We start from the raw sequence: 19,013 nt of genomic DNA, 5'->3' as shown, positions 1-19,013 counted from the left end.
CCCAATTGTATCGGGCCAATTACCCCACTCTTCCGAGCTGTCCCAGTCACTGCTCCACCTCCTCCGCCGATCCAGGGAGGGCTGCGGACTACCACATGCCTCCTCTGATACATGTGGCGTCGCCAGCCGCTTCTTTCCACCTGACAGTGAGGAGTTTCACCAGCAGGACGTAGCATGTGGGAGGATTACGCTATTTCCCCCAGTTCTCCCTGCCCCCCGAACAAACGTCCCAACCGACCAGAGGAGGCGCTAGTGCAGCCACCAGGACACACCCACATCTGGCTTCCCACCCACAGACAGGGCCAATTGTGCACGCCCGACTAAGCCGGAGGTAACATGGGGATTCAACCCAGCGAGCCCGTGTTGGTAGGCAACGGAATAGACCGCTACACTACCCAGACGCCTGAATTTATTTTTAAAGCAGTGATCAGAAAATGACGTGCTTTACAGCACTGCCCTATGAGGTCTGGGAGGACAGAGTAGTGAAGATGAAACGATATCGAGTAAGAGAAGGAACGTTTTGATGACAATTTAAGAAGTTGATTAGGTGAGAGGGATAAGTGGCTAAACAGATTTGGCTAAACCTGTTATCAGTATAACTGTATGTCCTCAGCTGCTATTTCTTTTCTTTTTTTTTTTAAGATAATTTTTCCGCCTTTATTGGATAGTGATAGCAGAGAGAGAGACAGGAAAGGCAGGGGAGAGAGAGAGGGAATGACATGCAGCAAAGTGCCCAGGCCGGATTCGAACCCAGGCCGTTGCGGTAAGGTACTCGTTCTAACAGGTGAGCCACTGGGGTGCCCCCACAGTTGCTATTTCTGTGTAGATAAATTGATAGAGTGTAGCATTAACACTGTGCCAACACTGCCACAACTCCTAAACCTTTCCAGTCTTATGGTTTGATTCCCACTGAGGCCTCTGCTAAAAATGAAAGCACTCATGATACTGTGAGCGCTTTAGATGGGAACGTCCACTCACAGCTTCAGTCAGACATATTGCAAGTGATTGTGTGACCCAGTGAAAGATAATTATGTTAAGTGTAGTATGATGCAGGTATCACCAAAATGTGATTTGGATCTTATGTATAAAGGCTATACAGAACTCAACTGCCTCCTCAACAGAAAGAGTGAACGTGTTACAAAAAGCAATATTTGAATGGGATATGGAGCAGATTTTGATATTTTGGCACCTTTTTTGATCCATGATGTGACAAGGCTCTCAATCAGGCTCCTCAGTGAGGCTGGTGTCTCATTGTACTGATATCAGTGCAGTGTCTTTCCTGCTTGCTTGGCCTCTTTCACCACACACTGCTCTACTGTACTAGTCATCCAGGATAACAATGAATGAGCTGCTCTTTTTCTTCATTGACTGTGCACCAGTCTCATATTTTTTTTTCATGTTTTTGCCATTAAATTGTGCTTGTGGACTTGCCTTTAAAATTTTGTTCCCAGCATGTGTCAAGTAAGATACAGTCACGCAGCAGTATAATTCTGCTATCGGTAATGATGAATTACATATGCTCAGCCCCATTTAGTTGTAGGCAATAGTCTGGTATTCAGTGTGTGTGTGCGCATATTCTCTTGAGTGAGTAGCTGTGTGTTTGTGCATGCGTGGGCAAACAAAGCATTGCCAGAGGCACCATACATCATGGGTATATCGCCGCCCAAGTGGCTGCTTTGGCTGGACCCTTGAACACAGCTGTAAATCAGACTGTTGGAGGCCAGATTAGGGGTTTGCTTAGACTTCTGTTGGCCTCAATGTATCATCAATATCTGCCCCCTCCCACTCAATTGCCCTCCTCCTAGTAATCATAGCTCTTGTCTGGCAGGGGTTCTTGATGTCCCTCCTGCCACTGCTCCTGCCTGTCCTGATCATCCTTTATGGTCATTTAGTCCATGAGCCTCTGCCAGTCATCAACTGCTCTGATTCTAATAATTTGCTTTAGTAACTGCAACACCTTAGGATGCATCCTCTCTCTCTTTCTCTCTTTCTCTCTCTCTCTCTCTCTCTCTCTCTCTCTCTCTCTCTCTCTCTCTCTCTCTCTCTCTCTCTCTCTCTCTCTCTCTCTCTCTCTCTCTCTCTCTCTCTCTCTCTCTCTCTCTCACACACACACACACATGACTGTGAGCCACATTCCACGTTTTCAGAAAAATAAACAACCTCTTGTAATGGATGGATGGGAGGTTGGGCTAGTGGTCATGTCAAAGAGTATTTGATAGGTGTTTATAGCGCTGGGGCTGTGGTTCTCCACTAAGTGAGGGCATGGGACCACCGGGGTTTCCTCAGGGGGGCTCCAGGGGCATCTCAAATAAAATGAGGGATGCTTTATTTTAGCTTGAATTTAATTCACCAGAAATAATCAGAGCAAGAAAAAGCACAAGATTGGCTATCGTTTTAATACTTTTCAAAATCATATCAAATGACAATGAAAGTGCAAAATATGTGTCTGTCGAGAGATCCATGACATGTAAATAGACATGCGTTAGAACAAGGCAAAAGTCCTATGGAACCTGGCTTTTAGAAATGTTATTCATGGGATAAAGAGTTTTGTACTTAAAAATTGGAGGCTAACTAATTTTCTTCTCTCTCTCTCCCTGTCTCTCTTTCTCCCTACTTTCCTCTACCTTTGTGTCTGCTCTCTCATAAACTACCTGCTCTGGTCTGCAGCACAGCAAAGTATAACTTCCTCACCTTCCTTCCTCGGTTCCTGTATTCGCAATTCAGAAGGGCGGCCAACTCCTTTTTCCTCTTTATTGCACTGCTGCAGGTAAGAGAACCAGTGGGTGGGCTGGTGTTTTTGTTTGTGCAGTTACAAGGCTGTTTTCATTTCAAGCTCTGAAATGGGTTGAGCCAAAGCTTAGTAATATGTAGAGCTAAAATAAAGTCATGTCATAGATTTTTTTTTTCATTTGTAACAGGTAATATTTACCTGTAATATTACAGGAACCAGCTTCTTCCTGGCTTCAATTTGTTGTTTTTTTTTAAAGATATTATTAATGTATGAAATGTACTTGTTTTTTTTTTTTCTTCCATGGCCTTGATTCCATTTCCAAAGGCTCTGTCTGTAATTCAATAACATACACACACACACACACACACACACACACACACACACACACACACCATATAGTGTCTGGTATGTGCGCCCAACTCACAACTCAAAAGGCTACTAGATTTAACCAGAGCCTCAGCAGATATTATACTACTCATCACAAACCTTGGGAAAAAAAGCACAAGTTGCAGAGAAGGGCCATATTTCATGGCTGTACTGTACTGAAGGTGTGAGACAGGGCCTACACTGCTCAAACAAATAGCCCTGAAGATCATTAGGTGCTTGGACTGTGGGATACTTGGGATGATGTAAAACAGCAACACTGAGATTAGCTTTTCAGCGGAAATTTCATTTCCCTGGGCAGGGAGTTGTGCTGTTTAACCACCACCTGATGTCACCAACCCTCTCACATACAGGTGTTAATGGTGCTTCAGCATTTAACAGGAAAGCTAGGAAAATTGAGCCTTTAACTGTTAGCAACACAATTAAGCCTTCTAGCCCTGTGGACATTTTTGTGTTGTTGCAGTGACTTGCCTTTATGTGGCAACTTTAATCCCTTTTTAAGAACACTTATGCTTAACTCACTGATGACAGTTTACACAATTCAAAGGAGTCCAGAGCCCTGTCCCAGGTGTCAAAAGCCCAGACATGTGGATTAAAGGGAGGCGAAGACTGAGAGTATACCTTTACCTTAGATTTGTGCTGACTGACTGTCCTCTACATGCTTGCACTCTAATGAGAGCTCTGTGGATGGGCGAAGCCTTGATCTGGTGACCTTGGAGCTGCAGATTCAAAGAACAGCTGGTGTGAAGCTTCATAACCTGCTGCGTCGATGCTGCGACCTTGAATAAAATGTCTATGCTGATGAGGGAGGACAGAGATGTTTCCCAATGAGTTTCTTTCAGGCAGTGCTAATAGGCAATCAGCTTTTTAGGTGCCCACTTTCTTGATCTTAATTTTTAAGAATTTTACCTTTTTTGTTAAATTTGGAATTCTGTCTACACCTTCCTTATTTATCTATCTATCTATCTATCTATCTATCTATCTATCTATCTATCTATCTATCTATCTATCTATCTATCTATCTATCTATCTATCTATCTATCTATCTATCTATCTATCTATCTATCTATCTATCTATTGTTTATTTGATAGGGACAGATACAGTGTACATAGACAAACTGAAATCAGCTATCTGATGCAGATATCATATTGTTTATAGTAGATGCTAATTTGCAACACCTGTCCCTAGAAGGGCTTTTATTAAAATAAAAGATTAAAACAGTGAGGTAAAAAAAAGGTAAAATTATTGGTAAACTTAGTACAGCAAGATACAATCAAGCACATACTTAGTAGTAACAAAACTAGAAAACTCGACAAAACTAAAAACTAGACATGAGTACAGGTTTGTTGCTGAATTAACCAGGATTTGATAGCTCTTAAAATTGGTGAAGTTTGCAGCAAATTTCAGGTGATCAGGTAGCGAGTTCCAGGACTTTCCTCCTTTTGCAGAAAAAACTGTCTGAGCAAAAGATGTTTTGCAGAATGAACTTTCCAGTTGCCACTTGAAGCTGCTCTGGTGGATCTGCTGCAGATCTGTAGACTCGATGTATTTACAGAAAGGCTGAGGAGCAAGTCCATTTAAACATTTAAACAAAAGCTTTACATAATGAAAATCAGTATAGTTTGCAAAACTTTGTCTTGTATTTACTTAAAATGCGGCAAAGATGGTACCTTATTTGCTTTTTGTCCAAGATTTTCAAGGCCCAGTTGTAAAGACACTCTGGATTTGATTACTGACTGGTTGGCCTGGGACCAGGTATTTAAACCATAAGACAGATGTGAGAATATCATTGAATTTAGAAACAGCAAGGCACAGTCAAATGTCAAGCAATTTCTTATCATCATAAAACAGCTAAGGTTAGCCTTGATCGTTTTACAAATCTTTTTAGCATTACTTTTAAAATTTAACGGAGAATCAAAAATTATCCCAAAATACTTCACCTGTTACTTGTTCGATAAGCTCACCTTTAATTATAGCTTGCCTGTAGAAGTAGACTACATTTTAGTAGTAAACTGTAGTCTATTCCAAATGGCGTAATAAATAGAGCTAAAGAGAGGGTGGCAAAGGATTTTGCTGTTTTAGGGTTTTAAATGATACACTGTTTGTTATTTACTGGTTTAAATTGTAGCTGCTTTCTTTTTTTTCTGAAGTGACTGATTTAGAGGGGGAATAAAATGCTTTTGCAGCTTTCTTAAATCATCAGAACTCAAAATGCAGGTGTTCTTCCACTTAATGTTGTACCACAGAGATTACAGTTATTGATAAACCTTCAAAGCCACATCATATGAATACTGGTGTTTGATTGTCAGATCCTGTCAAAGCCAGTCAGAATGAAAAATATTACGCTGAAAAACCGTTTTAAAATCATAGCCACAAAAAAAAAAAAAAAGTGAGTTTTTAATTGTGAATTTAACAGTCATCTGCTGCTCCATCAGGGGAAGTGCACATCAAATGTCATAGACCATGCCCATTGACCTTGTTGCATGAACTCCCTTGCCTCAATAATTCTTAAGGCTCATAACCTCCATCTTCCCATCATGAGTAGATGACATTCTGTGTGCTTAGAGCATGTCACCGTCTTCCATCTCTGGCCTCCATTGCCATGTCAACCTAATGGTTATTGGCCATGGTCATACTGCATCCTGCTCCCCTGATCCCTCCCTGAAAAATGTTCTGCCGTCAACTCAAGGATAACCTGATACCTGGAGCTTCACGTGTGTTTGTGTGTGTTTGTGTGTGTGTGTGTGTGTGTGTGTGTGTGTGTGTGTGTGTGTGTGTGTGTGTGTGTGTGAGATGGTGGTCAAAGTGGGTGGGTATGTGTGCTGTACACCTGATTTTAAAAGTGCATCTGTATCCATCTGAGCAGAACAGTGCATACATGCAAGAGTATCTGCATGTGTATTGTCTATATTTGTGTAAGCACATGATTTGAAGGCGCACTCTCAGGGAAAGCCACCCAAACCAGTAAACTTAAGCCCTGCAGGCACGGGATGTCACAAACATGTAGACTTATAGACTGCATCACCAGGTGTCCTTGACTGTGCACCATCTCAAACAGTGTTCAATATGTTCTCGTGTTTGGTTTAAAAGAAAGGAAAGTCAAGTAGATCCTATGAGTGAGTATATATGTGCACACATTCTCCCTCACTCACTAACTTGATCAATCTAACACACATGCATATATACATGCATATGAAGACATGTGTTTTTCAGTTTTCCTTTAATTCATTACATTTATCGTTTTTTTGTGTTTTTTTTTTTACAGCAAATCCCAGATGTGTCTCCAACTGGACGCTGGACTACCCTGGTGCCTCTGCTTTTCATTTTGGTGGTCGCTGCTGTCAAGGAGGTCATTGAGGACCTGGTGAGTACTATTAATGCCTATACAGATGCTGTATATCAGGGTCAGACTTGACTCAATGCTATGTGCAACTAACTCTAGGGCGTTTGTTTTTAAAACTGCTTTGAGTGGCAGATGGGTGAAGTCACTGGATCACAGCGATTAGGTCAGTGTCACATAAGAAGTACACCAAATTCACAAATGATAAAATAATTGCTGGGACCTAATTATGACTAAACAAACCATATTTTTTTGTAAATGCTTTTTAAATAGTACATTGTGGACACAGTTTTATGTCATGACATCATTCTATAATTCTACTCTACAACAGTTAGTGTTGAAGCCATAAGTTCCATATTGATCAGGCCCCAACTACTAACTGTTCTCACTAACTTCTTTCCAATAGGACATCATAAACTACATATTTTCATCAACTTTTAACTTGTATACCTTTGCACAACATTTTCATCCCCTCTCTGCCTACCCCACTATTTTGAAAAATGCAGTGAAACTGGCCTGGAGAGTTACTTTCAAGCTCCTCATTATCAGTGATCTACAGCACAGGGTCACGGACACTGATGGTGTTAAAAAGGCCTCACATTCAGTTTATGAAAACCCCATAGGTTAAAAACACTGGAGATTAAAATCAATTTAAATAACAAGGTGTCTGCAGAGTCGTAAAATGAGAGAGAAATTCCACATATCTTCAGTTATCGCTTGGCCTTGTCCCTTTTAATGTGTCTGCTATGCATTGATAATCTATACATGTTAAATTGCTGGTCCACACACACTCCTCCACAGACAGTCTGTTAAATGCATTTATTTCAGGTGATAATTATTTATTATTGATGACCGGGAGTTGTACTAAATTATGACAATATGAAACATACCATGAAGCTCACCTACTTTTGATCCCCCTCAAAAAGAATAGTTATTCAGTGCCTAAAACAGCAGCATTTCAACAGATACATTTATTTGTGGCATTAATGCCTGTTATTGTTGTCTGCTACCTAATGAAACCAAAGAATGTTTTGGGCTCTTGTAGTCTTGTCTTCTGACCGTTGAGAGCTGCCTCCCTGTGGAACAGAGACAAAGTAGTGGCGGATTCAAATCCGCATCAGGATTTTCTCTAACTTACAAATGCGCACACAATAGACACATAAAGTAGATACACAACAGACACATAAAATAGAAGCTTGCACACAAAGACATGCATAATTAGAACTGTACACAGACATGCACGCACACACATATACACCACTAACTGCTAACATGTGAACAAACACACACACACACACACACACACACACACACACACACACACACACACACACACACACACACACACACACACACACTCAGTCCAGAGGTCACAGCTGTTGTCTGCTACTTATTCGGTCAATTAACCTAGATACTGAATGTTCATGCACAAAGGAAGTTAGGGCTAACAAAATAAAGCAACTTTCTACCCTACAGCAAGTCTGTGGTGTTGAACAGAAGCTTTGTAAAAGGGGACACCATTTAATTTTATTAATACCAAGAGTTGATTTTAAAATAATTTTGTCTTGCTATTTATGAAAGCTTAGCATTTGTTGCTAATAAACAATTTATACATTGTAGAATTTTTTCTCCTCTCCTCATAGGTAATCCACTTAAAGCTGGGGTAGGCCACTTTGGAGAAGTGAGCAATTTTGACGTAACACCTCAAAAAACCTCCCTCCAAACCAGGTTCACACATATGCCGGAGTTAGGCTGTTATAACTGACAAAACTCGTATTTTTGTTGATAATAAATGCATGATAAAATTATTATTTTTTCAGTGAATCCAACCTTGAGGTTCTGAAACACTTTTGTACATAAAGGTGAAGTATTTCTAAATATTGTGATGTCCAGAGCACCAGCATGGTGTGTGGCGATCTCTGTCAAACTTCCTTATGACATGGAGAGTAAAATGTATGGTAGTTGTTAATCTATGCTTGGAAAAATAGTTTTATTTTTAGCAAATATCTTAGTTACCTGAAAATTGATATTGTTAATTACTGTTTTACTTATAGGGGATGTATTTATGAATATCGCTATGTCCAAAGCACCAGCATAGTGGAGAATAAAATGTATAGCAGTTGTTAAATTATGCATGTAAAATTTTTTACTTTCAGTGAATAGTTAAATCCAACATTGCTGTTGTAAAGCACTTTTGTACTTAAAGGAGAAATATTTATTAAGATGAACACAATTTAGTCTATCCATATTTACAAGATCCATAGTGATGACAAGAAAACTGGTGAGCTCCTGTGATTGGTTGAGGGCTACCAGAAGCGGTAAAGCCTCAACCAATGGGTGGGATTTTGAAATTCTGAAAACAGACGTGGGTTAAACACAGAGGGCTGCTTTTTCTCTCAGACCATTGAATTACTCATAGCTGTGAGAGCGATGGGACATTTTCCACAAATAACATTGAAATAAAGTTGTCAATCTCAGCTTTAAATATGTCTGCAGTAAGTGAGAAAATGTTGCATTGAACTATATTGCAGTCACCCTGCAACGCGGGTCTACCCGGGTCCCACTGGACAGTTACTCTATACCATTAGCTTGTATCTGGTGTTGAAGTGGCCAGCACAGCACTTTTCTGTTGTGAAAAAACATGAGAAGCCCAGGGTGATGACTCTGTCTTTACTTTTGAAGGTCACCCGCGTACATACATATTCCCCTCATTGCTCTGTCCCAGAGTTGACATGACAGGGCAGCATCGACTCCTTGCCCCCTACTCTATCATGAGTCACACTTTGTCAATACACCAACCTATTCTTGTTGCAGGCTATTCTTTGCTGCTAGATAGCCCAGTAAATTCCTATAGGCTAAACTGCAATTTCAGTGTTGGATGAATCCAATGAACTACCAAAGCATGTATGGGGAAATGTAGATTGTTTGTAGTGCATTCCAAGACACTTTAGCCACCTTTTTACACAGAGTACTATTAAAGAGTACAGAATCACACTATCTTTAGCCTGTGTCTGCCTGCAGAACATTCTGAAAAATGCTAAAAAGTAGGGTAGAGAGTAAGAGAGAAAGGGGATGTGTCTCTGTGATTTAGGGGTGCACCACAACCAGGACCTGTAACACAAGTTTTAAACCTTTTTGAACTTCTCTTGTCAAGTCAAGTCAATTTTATTTGTATAGCCCAATATCACAAATGTGATGAGGAGGCTGCCAAGCAGTGTTCAGGTGGTGACCACCATCACTATGGAAACCTGGAAAGAGGACAGACTACATGTGCACACGGGGGAAACTCTGATCACACCATTCACATACACAGGAGAAGAGAAAGGAGAAGTCATCATTCAGAGAGAAAGAAGACATGTGAGAGAAGAGAACAGTTTGCAATAGTCAATAATCTATACTCTATAATCTTGTAGGCAAAATAGTATTTGGTAAATTCATACAGACAGAAACTGACCCACCATGCAGTACAGGTCGTGAAGTACTCCATTTAAAGGCAACTAATTGTAGGGTAAGGCAAAAAGATGAGTTTTAAGTTTGGATTTAAAGGACTCAACAGACTGATTGTCTGATGGCAGCAGGCAGGTTATTCCACAAGAATGGGGCTCGATAGGAAAGGCCCTGCCATCAGCTGACTTTTTTAAGTTTAGGTACACGCAGGAGCCCTGTATTTTGAAAGTGGAGAGCTCGAGATGGAATGTGGTTTAAGGAGATCAGACTGGTATGATGGTGCAATCCCATTTAGGATTTTATAAGTCAGCAGAAGCACCTTGAAGTATGATCTAAGATGGATAGGAAGCCAGTGAAGGGAGGCAAGAATTGGTGTCATATGGTCAAATTTTGTAGTTTTAGTTAGGATTCTAGCTGAAGCAGTTTGAACCATCTGAAGACTCTTAGTACGAGCATGCGACAAGAACATTACAGTAATCAAGTCTGGATGAAACAAATGCATGTATTAGAGTCTCTCTGTCAGCCATGGACAGTAAAGACTGAATTTTAACTATGTTATGTAAGTGAAAAAGGGCAGTCTTTGTGATTTCCCTAAATTTGCTTATCAAAGGAAAGGCTGGGATCAAATGTAACACCAAGATGCTTCCACACTTTGTTGAATCACAGAGTTGTCGATTGTTATTGTTACTTGATCAAACTGGTGTCTGTATCTAGCAGGGCCAACGGCCAGCATCCCAGTTGTATCTGAATTTAAAAGCAGGCAATTTAGTGACAGCTGAGTGTCATCCGCATAGCAATGGCAATTTATTCCATAATGCGTATAATTTGGTCAAGAGGTGAAATATGGGTGTCCAGGTGCTGTGGTGGTCTATTCCATTGCCTACCAACATGTGAATCACGGGTTCGAATCCCTGTGTTACCGCCGGCTTGGTCGGGCATCCCCGACAAACACAATTGGCCGTGTCCGCAGGTGGGAAGCCGGGTGTGGGTATGTGTCTTGGTTGCTGCATTAGTGCCTCCTCTGGTCGGTTGAGGCGCCTGTTCGGGGGAAGGGGGAACTGGGGGAACAGCATGATTCTCCCACACGCTACATCCCCCTGGTGAAACTCCTCACTGCCAGGTGAAAAGAAGCGGCTGGCAACCCCACATGTATCGGAGGAGGAAAGAGGTAGTCTGCAGCCCTCCCCGGATCGGCAGAGGGGGTGGAGCAGCGACTGGGACGGCTTGGAAGAGTGGGGTAGTTGGTCAAGTTCAATTGGGGGGGGGAAGCGGGGGGGAGCAACAAAAAAAAGGTGAAATATAAAGAGAGAAAAGTAGAGGTCCAAGAACTGAGCCCTGAGGTATGCCATATTTAAAAAAAAATTCTAGTTTTTCCCCTTATCTCACCCGATTAACCCAATGGCATATGGCCGGAACTCTTGTCGAATAACTCCCCTGGCTCACGTTTCCACAGGAAGGAGATAGGCGTAACACCAGCTTCCTTCAAACTCGTGTCGGCTGCTCTTGCTATTTTACACACTGAAGCCTCGCATGGATTGCATCACCTTCAAGCCGCGAAGGAGGCGTAGGGAGAATGCTTTCGGTTGCTTGGCTGCAGGCGCCCAGGTGGGCCAGAGGGGTTGCTGGAGAACGACGAGTCCCCGAACACTAAACCGATCTACACCCACTATCCCTCGGGTAAGGGTGGCCTAATGAATGCCTTACCCTGTGGATGCTCTGGCCGTGACTGGTTACGGCATGTCTGGGATACGAACCTCCCAGCCACATGACGAGCGGATTGCAAGAACGGCGGTTTATTCCGCTCGGCCACCAGAGCGGCCAGGTATGCCATATTTAACGTCAGAGAATTTCTGTGTAATATTATTATAGCAGACACACTTTGTTCTTCCAGTTAAGTAGGATTTAAGCCGAGAGAGCCAAACCAGAGACACCAAAATTGCAATTTATTCTGTCTAATAGTATACAGTGATCAATGTTGTCATAGGCAAAGGCTGCACTAAGGTCCAGCAGTAGAAGTACAGAAGTGGAATCAGAGTTCATAGCAAGTAAGAGATTGTTCACCACTCTGGTCAGAGCAGTTTCAGTGGAGAGACATGCCTTGAAGGCCAATTGAAAAGGTTCTTATAAACTTAGCACAAAAAGTAAGGAAATTTGTGTTTGGTAGATTATTTCTTTGTTATAACAATGCTTCTTGGCAATAAATCTTATATCAGGCACCTGATTGTCAGCACCTGAGGTACCAGAAGCTCAAAACAAGAGTCAATAGCAACAGCAAAATAAGCTGTTTGGCATTGGCAGAAAAGATTTGGCAAATTTTTCATGGGCGCAACCCAAGTACTTGGCTCTGCTGCTCATCCCACAAATGCATGTTCCTTACAAATATGGCACCATTTAAAAGGGAAATGAACAGGTTTTCCAACGGTATAAGATTTATTTCCAAGAAGCATTGTTACAACGAAGAAATAATCTACCAAACACAAATTTCCTTACTTTTTGTGCTAAGTATAGATACCTTACTTCTATCTGGGTCGAAAGTTGTTTATACACAACTTTCTCTAGTACTTTAGAAAATAATTGAAGATTCGAGATTGGTTGATAGTTATTAAGAGAACCTGGATCGAGTTGCAGTTTCTTAAGTAGAGGTTTGACCACAGCTGTCTTAAAACTGCTGGGAACAGTGCCAGTAGTAAGTGATAAATTGACAATGTCCAGCATTGTAGGTCCCAGGAAAGACCAGTAGTCTTTAAAAAGTTTTGCTGGTAAAGGGTCAAGTAGGCAAATAGTTGGTTTCGAAGCTCACACGAGCTTATTCAAAGTATCTAGAGATCGTCTCAAAAATTGTAATAACAGGGACTATCGGTGACTCATTGTACAGATATGAATCTGGTAAGACTGGATCTGCAGGAGCAGCTGGAATTGAAGAACTGATTTTGTTTATGACCTCATCAACCTTATTGAAGAAAAAGTCAAGGAACTCATGGGCCATGAATGGTGAGCAGCTGATAGACGGCTGCTTTTAAGTAAATTTAGGTACAGTGTCAAAGAGAAATTTAGGATTATGTTTATTAATATTGATTAATTGAGAGAGATATGCTGCTTTCGCATCAGATAAAGCACACTTGTATTTCAATAAACACTCTTGCCAAAATAGGTACAAAACTTCCAATTTTGATTTTCACCATTTACGTTCCAGTCTCCTGCAGGCTCGCTTAAGAGCACGTGTCTCATCGTTAAACCAGGGTGTAGGCCTCTTTAGTTGCCTAGCTCTGGTAGGGAGAGGTGCAACTGAATCGAGGTGACTAGAGAGGGCCACATTTAAGTCACTAGTGAGATTTTCAATAGAGTCTGTCTCTACAGTGAAAGGACTCAAGACTTCAGGCAGATGCTGGCCAAATGCAGTTACAGTGGACGTACCAATGTGGCGAGTGGCAATTACATCTATGCTGACATTAAAAGGGCAGGCCAATAACGTTTCTAATTTAATGAGAAAATGATCTGACACATCAGATGTGGTTGGTAAGACAGTCAGCTCAGAACAGCTATGCTATCCCTTTAGATAAAACCAAATCATGGGTGTTACCACTGCAATGAGTTGACTCTTGAACAAACTGAGCGAACCCAAAAATATCAACAAGCTCCAGAAAGGCTTTACTTAAAGGATCATTAGCCTTATTCAGATGAATATTGAAATCACCAAGAATAAGAATCTCATCAGAATGAGTAACAAGACCTGAGATAAACTTTCCAAATTTTTCAAGAAATGGTAATAGCCAGGAGGTCGATAGAGTATCACAAGCTGGACTGAGCCAAGTCTGTTCGTGGCTATGGGAGATGGACTTAGATTCTGCTACTACTACTACTACTAGTTTCGGCTGCTCCCGTTAGGGGTCGCCACAGCGGATCATCCGTTTCCATTTCTTCCTGTCTTCTGCATCTTCCTCTGTCACACCAGCCACCTGCATGTCTTCCCTCACCATAAGAGCCACAAAAGATTTGAATTTAGATTCAAGTTTAGAAGTTAAATTGAACATATACTTAAATATTAAGGCGACACCCCCACCTTGTTTATTTGCCTGAGCTACATGGGCATAAGTATAGTCAGGTGGGGAAGCTTCATTTAAGGGGAGGAAAACACTTGGTTTCAGCCATGTTTCACAAAACCCAATCATATCAAAACTATGTTCAAGAATCAGATCATTTATTAGTAAGGCTTTGGTAGACAGTGATCTGATATTTATGGAACCAAATTTAAGCATCTTTTTTGAAGGTGGTCAGAAGTAGGCAGAACTTTAGAGCTACCAATAGATGAAATATTCATTAGAATTAGATACCTTGTATTATTAGTTGACAATTTTGAGGACCTGCGTGTTGAACAATGTGTGGTTACACTTTGGATAACATTATATGTTTGGTTCTGTAGATTATTAGGTGCATCATTGCACATTTCACCACCACCAGTGCTAGGGATAATTATTAGAGAAATAATGTGATGCATGATCATAATTTATTTCACAACTTTTCCTGTCTTACAGTTTTCCCCTTTGCTGCCTTTCTCAAGACTGTGGTGTGTTTTTTTTAAGCTGAAACATTTTTTTTCCTCATCAAGCAGCTCAAAACCATCCAGTTTCTGCAGATGACCAACAATCCTAATAAACTTCTCTGTATCATTAAAATAATCTTTTACTTTTACTGACTTCCCAAAAGTTTCATCCAAAAAAACATTTATGTCCTCCAGAGAATACAGAACTGTGCTGCAGTTTGATGTTTTATCAACTGACACACTATCAGACTCCGAATCGTAATCCATGTCCTCAGCTTCACCTGTTACCTGGCTACTAGGAATCTCCTCCATACTCTCAGTATTTCCTTCAAAAGGCCTACCTCCTCTCTTTGCACTCCGTCCCTCACCACTGAGAACAACCCCAGTCCCTGCCGAGCTGCTGGATGCAGCCACCTGTTCAGCTGTGAGTGTTTCTGCAAGCTCTGCTTCTGGGTCCGAGGCCATAGGCTTAGAGCTTATTTCCTCAACTACAAACGGTGTGGCAGGTTGTTTCTCCGACTGACTCCTTTCTCCTCTCCCTGCCTTGGAGACAGTGGTGGGCAGGATGTTAGCATCTGCAGTGTTTGCCTCCACTTGCTGTCTATGCGGACATGTGAATCGCTAATGGCCAACATCGCCACACTCAAAACATTTCAACTGCCCCAAACTAGCATACAACATGTAACTAGCCATAACCGTGTTTAACTCTAAAATGAAACCTCTAAACTCTGTGTCGGAGTGTCCAAAAACATAAATACCTGTCTCCTGAGTGACTGAACATGTTTTACCTTCAGATCTGTACATCCGAAATTGACAGTTTTGAAAGCACTGACAAATTTACCAAACCTCCGCAGCTAATTTTCCAATAGTTCGTTGGAGATAAATAGTGGAACACCCGACACTGTGATTCTGGTAGAGGGAACCGACAGTGGGGAAACAGTAGTATAGATATCCCCGATAACGACTCCACTCTCAATCATCTCACTAACATAATGCTCCTCCTTCAAAAATATCATTACAGCCTTGTTCATTCTGGAAGCAAACAGTTGATTGTCATGACCAATTTGCTCTCTTACGGCCAACAAAACCTCCACTGTCATACTGGGCTCCAGCGGGACTATCCGAATTGCGTGACGGATCGACAAAGGCAGCGTCTCGGAGGACTCCATTCCTCTTGAAAACCACCCGACAAAACTACTGAACACTCAGTAAAAAGTAATAAGAAAGTTTACCTGGTCATGCACATAGGACAAATGAAGAATACAGGGGGAAATCCGGAAAAAAAGCAAACAATTCAAACTCCATGCCAGTCTCACATTCACCACTCACGCTCACACACCCAACCTCCCACCGTGCACAGAGAGAGAGAGAGAGAGAGAGAGAGAGAGAGAGAGAGAGAGAGAGAGAGAGAGAGAGAGAGAGAGAGAGAGAGAGAGAGAGAGAGAGAGAGAGAGAGAGAGAGAGAGAGAGAGAGAGAGAGAGAGAGAGAGAGAGAGAGAGAGAGAGAGAGAGAGAGAGAGAGAGAGAGAGAGAGAGAGAGAGAGAGAGAGAACACGAAGCAGCCAGTAGACAACAGAACATAGGAGGAGGCTGGGGATAAAGAATGGCTGCTCCAGATGAATGAAACTGGCAGAGGACAGCTCATGCATGGAGGATGATGAATGGGCTCTGTAAAGGTCTCTAGTGAACTCTTCCTTGTTATAGTGCAGCTGGTGAGAGGCTTACGTCACATGACACAGCCAGCCTACTCATTAGCCACTACAGCACATTGCAGGGATATTTAATCATATTTAATTCAATTAGATTTCACCAGTCAAAGAAGGGATTGCAGTGTAACCTACTGCAGAGTTCTTAAGATATCCAAAAAGATATACATAAAGGTATATAGTGATAAAAACTATATAGCATATACTATATAACTATAAAGTATATAAAATATATCAAAAAGACATGCATGCTAATACTCCTGTGTCCCTGACCAAGGCAATAGGAACAAGAACTGGAGTTGGTCCCCAGGCACTGCACCACAGCTGCCCACTGCTGCTATACAATAGGATGGCTTATGCAAAAAGCACATTTAATTGTAATCTGTATAATGACATAAATAAAAACAAAAAAAATGAAAATGAAATAAAGTGGCTTTCTAAATTCATGGTTTGCTACTTTTGCTATGGTTTTTTGATCACGTTCTCTTTGTTGTTGATGTTTGAGAAGATAAAACTGTGATTAATAGTGTTTTCACTGGGGAGATAAAAGTGAAAAAACTATAACTACGATCATTATTATACATTTTCTTTTTGGAATTAAACTGTAAACAGTTTCTCTGGAAACCTCTGGACTCTCCTCAGTGACTTCTTTGACTGTTTGTGGGTTCTGCCTAGAAAACCACAGCCCTAGTTTGTGGGTTCTAACTAGAAAACCACAGCCCTAGTTGTTAGAGAGGCTGTCCATTGACTTGAAAGCGATAAAGTGATGAAGTGGAAGGGGAGGAAATAAGAGGATATACAGAGAAAGAACAAAGAAAGGGAGGTCGGGGTTTGTAACAGATGTGAGAGAGATACTGCAAACCATCTCCAGGCAACCTGTTGGGTAGAGAGAGACAGACAGCTCTGCAGCTTGCTTGGTTTCAGTGTAAATGTACATGTACATGAAAACTCACAGCACTGATGCTTTCCTCTTTGTCAAAAAAGCTGTGTAGCAATCATATACCTGTACCTTTTCCCAACTACTGGTTCAATAATTTTGCAGTTTTGAAAATACAATAATAATTTTCATGGGGATTTTTTTTTAAGAGCTATACATTATGTGAAAGAGTTCATCACTCTGGGACATACTAGTTGACCGGCTGTCCCTTAGAATCAACTGTTCAAACCACACTTGATTGCCTTACACCAGCTTAGACATGCTTACTGGAAAAAAATAGCTTTGGAACATGGCTAAATGTGTAGATAAATATAGATGAGGGTAGATTTATCAATCTATCTATATCTATGTCCCACGGGGGGACCCAAGCATTCAACAACATAACTAAATGTGAATTAAAACATTTTTTTTACATTTTCCTGTATATGACACCGAGCGGATATTTGGGTTGTTTTATATTATTCAGCAGCGGCTGGCAAGTACAGGACACTGGGGGCACGTGCATCCATTGCCCCTCCCCCCCGTCAGATAGGCTACGCAAACAATACTAAACATTGTTAGATGTAAAACTAATGCAAATATCCAACATGGTAGTCGATGCTATGCCAATCTGCATGGGATTCGGATGGCGACTACAAAGTACAACACAATTTTGAATCACAAAAGGCTTTGTAGAGACTTTGTAGCTTGGGGCCCTGCATCAGTAGAGACTGTAGCTTGGGGCCCCCGCATCAATAGAGACTAGCTTGGGCCCTGCATCGCGACACAGGGTTGGAACAAACGTCCCTTGTAGGGTATAATTGTGGATCCCTACTATACGCGAACACAATACCCCTGACCTTTTGGGGCCCCTCGTGGTCCGGGGCCCCGGGGCACTCGCCCGGCATGCCTGGTCTGTAATCCAGCCGTGTGCCTCATCCAGTGGGAAGATGGCGGTTCACGGGCTGCCCCCCGAATTCGCTACATTGGTGTCAGAAGTGGGATGGTGAGACCATAAGGACATTGGAAGCGCATGCGCCCAGAGGCATGAGGGAGCTGAGGGGAGGTAGTGTAATGTGCACCCATTAGCCAAGGGCTAGCAATAGACTCGCTAGCCCTTGGCTAATGGGTCGAACCATTTAGTCGACTGGTTAACGTTGTCGCCTGTGGTGCAGGAGATCCGGGTTCGCGTCCTAGCTGCGGCGGTTCCCAGACTGCCCCCCGAATTAGCTACATTGGTGTCAGAAGTGAGATAGTGAGACTGTAAGGCCATCAGAAGCGCGTGCGCCCAGAGGTGTGAGGGAGCTGATATGCTTAAGCGCGGGGACGTGCTTCCTGAAGGAGGGGGGTAGTGTAACGCGCACAGATAAATAGACTCGCTAGACCTTTGCCAAGGGGTCGGACCCTTTAGTTGACTGGTTAACATTGTCGCCCATGGTGTGGGAGATCCAGGTTCGCGTCCTGGCTGCGGTGGTTGCTGGGCTGCCCCCCGAATTTGCTTCTTCTTTTTTTTGTTTGTTATTTTTTTTCTTTTCTTTTTTGTATAGTAGCTGAATTAAAAAAAAAATTTTTTGTACATATTTATTTCTGATTTTCCCCTTTTTCTCCCAATTTAGTGGCTAATCGATCCCTATTTTTGTTCAAACACCCACCCTTGTACTGCATGTGTTCGCCAACTGCATCTCTCCGGCCGGCAGTCTCGAAGGAGACGCCTCCCCACTTTCGTGACAAGGCAAATCCTGGCCGAACCACTGCATAGCTGAATTAATTTAAGAGTAGGTGAGAGGGGGTAGAAAAAAATAAGTGTATACTTCTACCTACTCCTTTTTGAACATGTAACAAATAATCTGATGTATATGGAGATTTGTTTGCAGAGTTTGATGTGTGGATTTGTTGATCACTTCAGATTGTTGGCAATGGATTATCTGTATGTTATATCCTGCTTGTT

At 41.9% G+C, this 19,013-nt stretch overlaps 1 protein-coding gene across 1 annotated transcript in view; it reads left to right on the top strand.

Moving 5' to 3' along the window:
- Window positions 1-19,013, top strand: part of atp8a1 (ATPase phospholipid transporting 8A1) — a 218,356-nt gene that overhangs the window by 55,553 nt on the left and 143,790 nt on the right. The window contains exons 3-4 of the mRNA XM_056274219.1: window positions 2,668-2,767; window positions 6,382-6,480. Coding sequence (XP_056130194.1) covers window positions 2,668-2,767; window positions 6,382-6,480 — 199 coding nt within the window. The remainder of the gene's footprint in view (window positions 1-2,667; window positions 2,768-6,381; window positions 6,481-19,013) is intronic.

Source organism: Lampris incognitus, chromosome 1 (assembly GCF_029633865.1).
Source record: "Lampris incognitus isolate fLamInc1 chromosome 1, fLamInc1.hap2, whole genome shotgun sequence".
Classification (NCBI taxonomy): Eukaryota; Metazoa; Chordata; class Actinopteri; order Lampriformes; family Lampridae; genus Lampris; species Lampris incognitus.
Note: the sequence above shows the minus strand (reverse complement) of the source record. Positions and strands in the feature narration are given on the sequence as shown.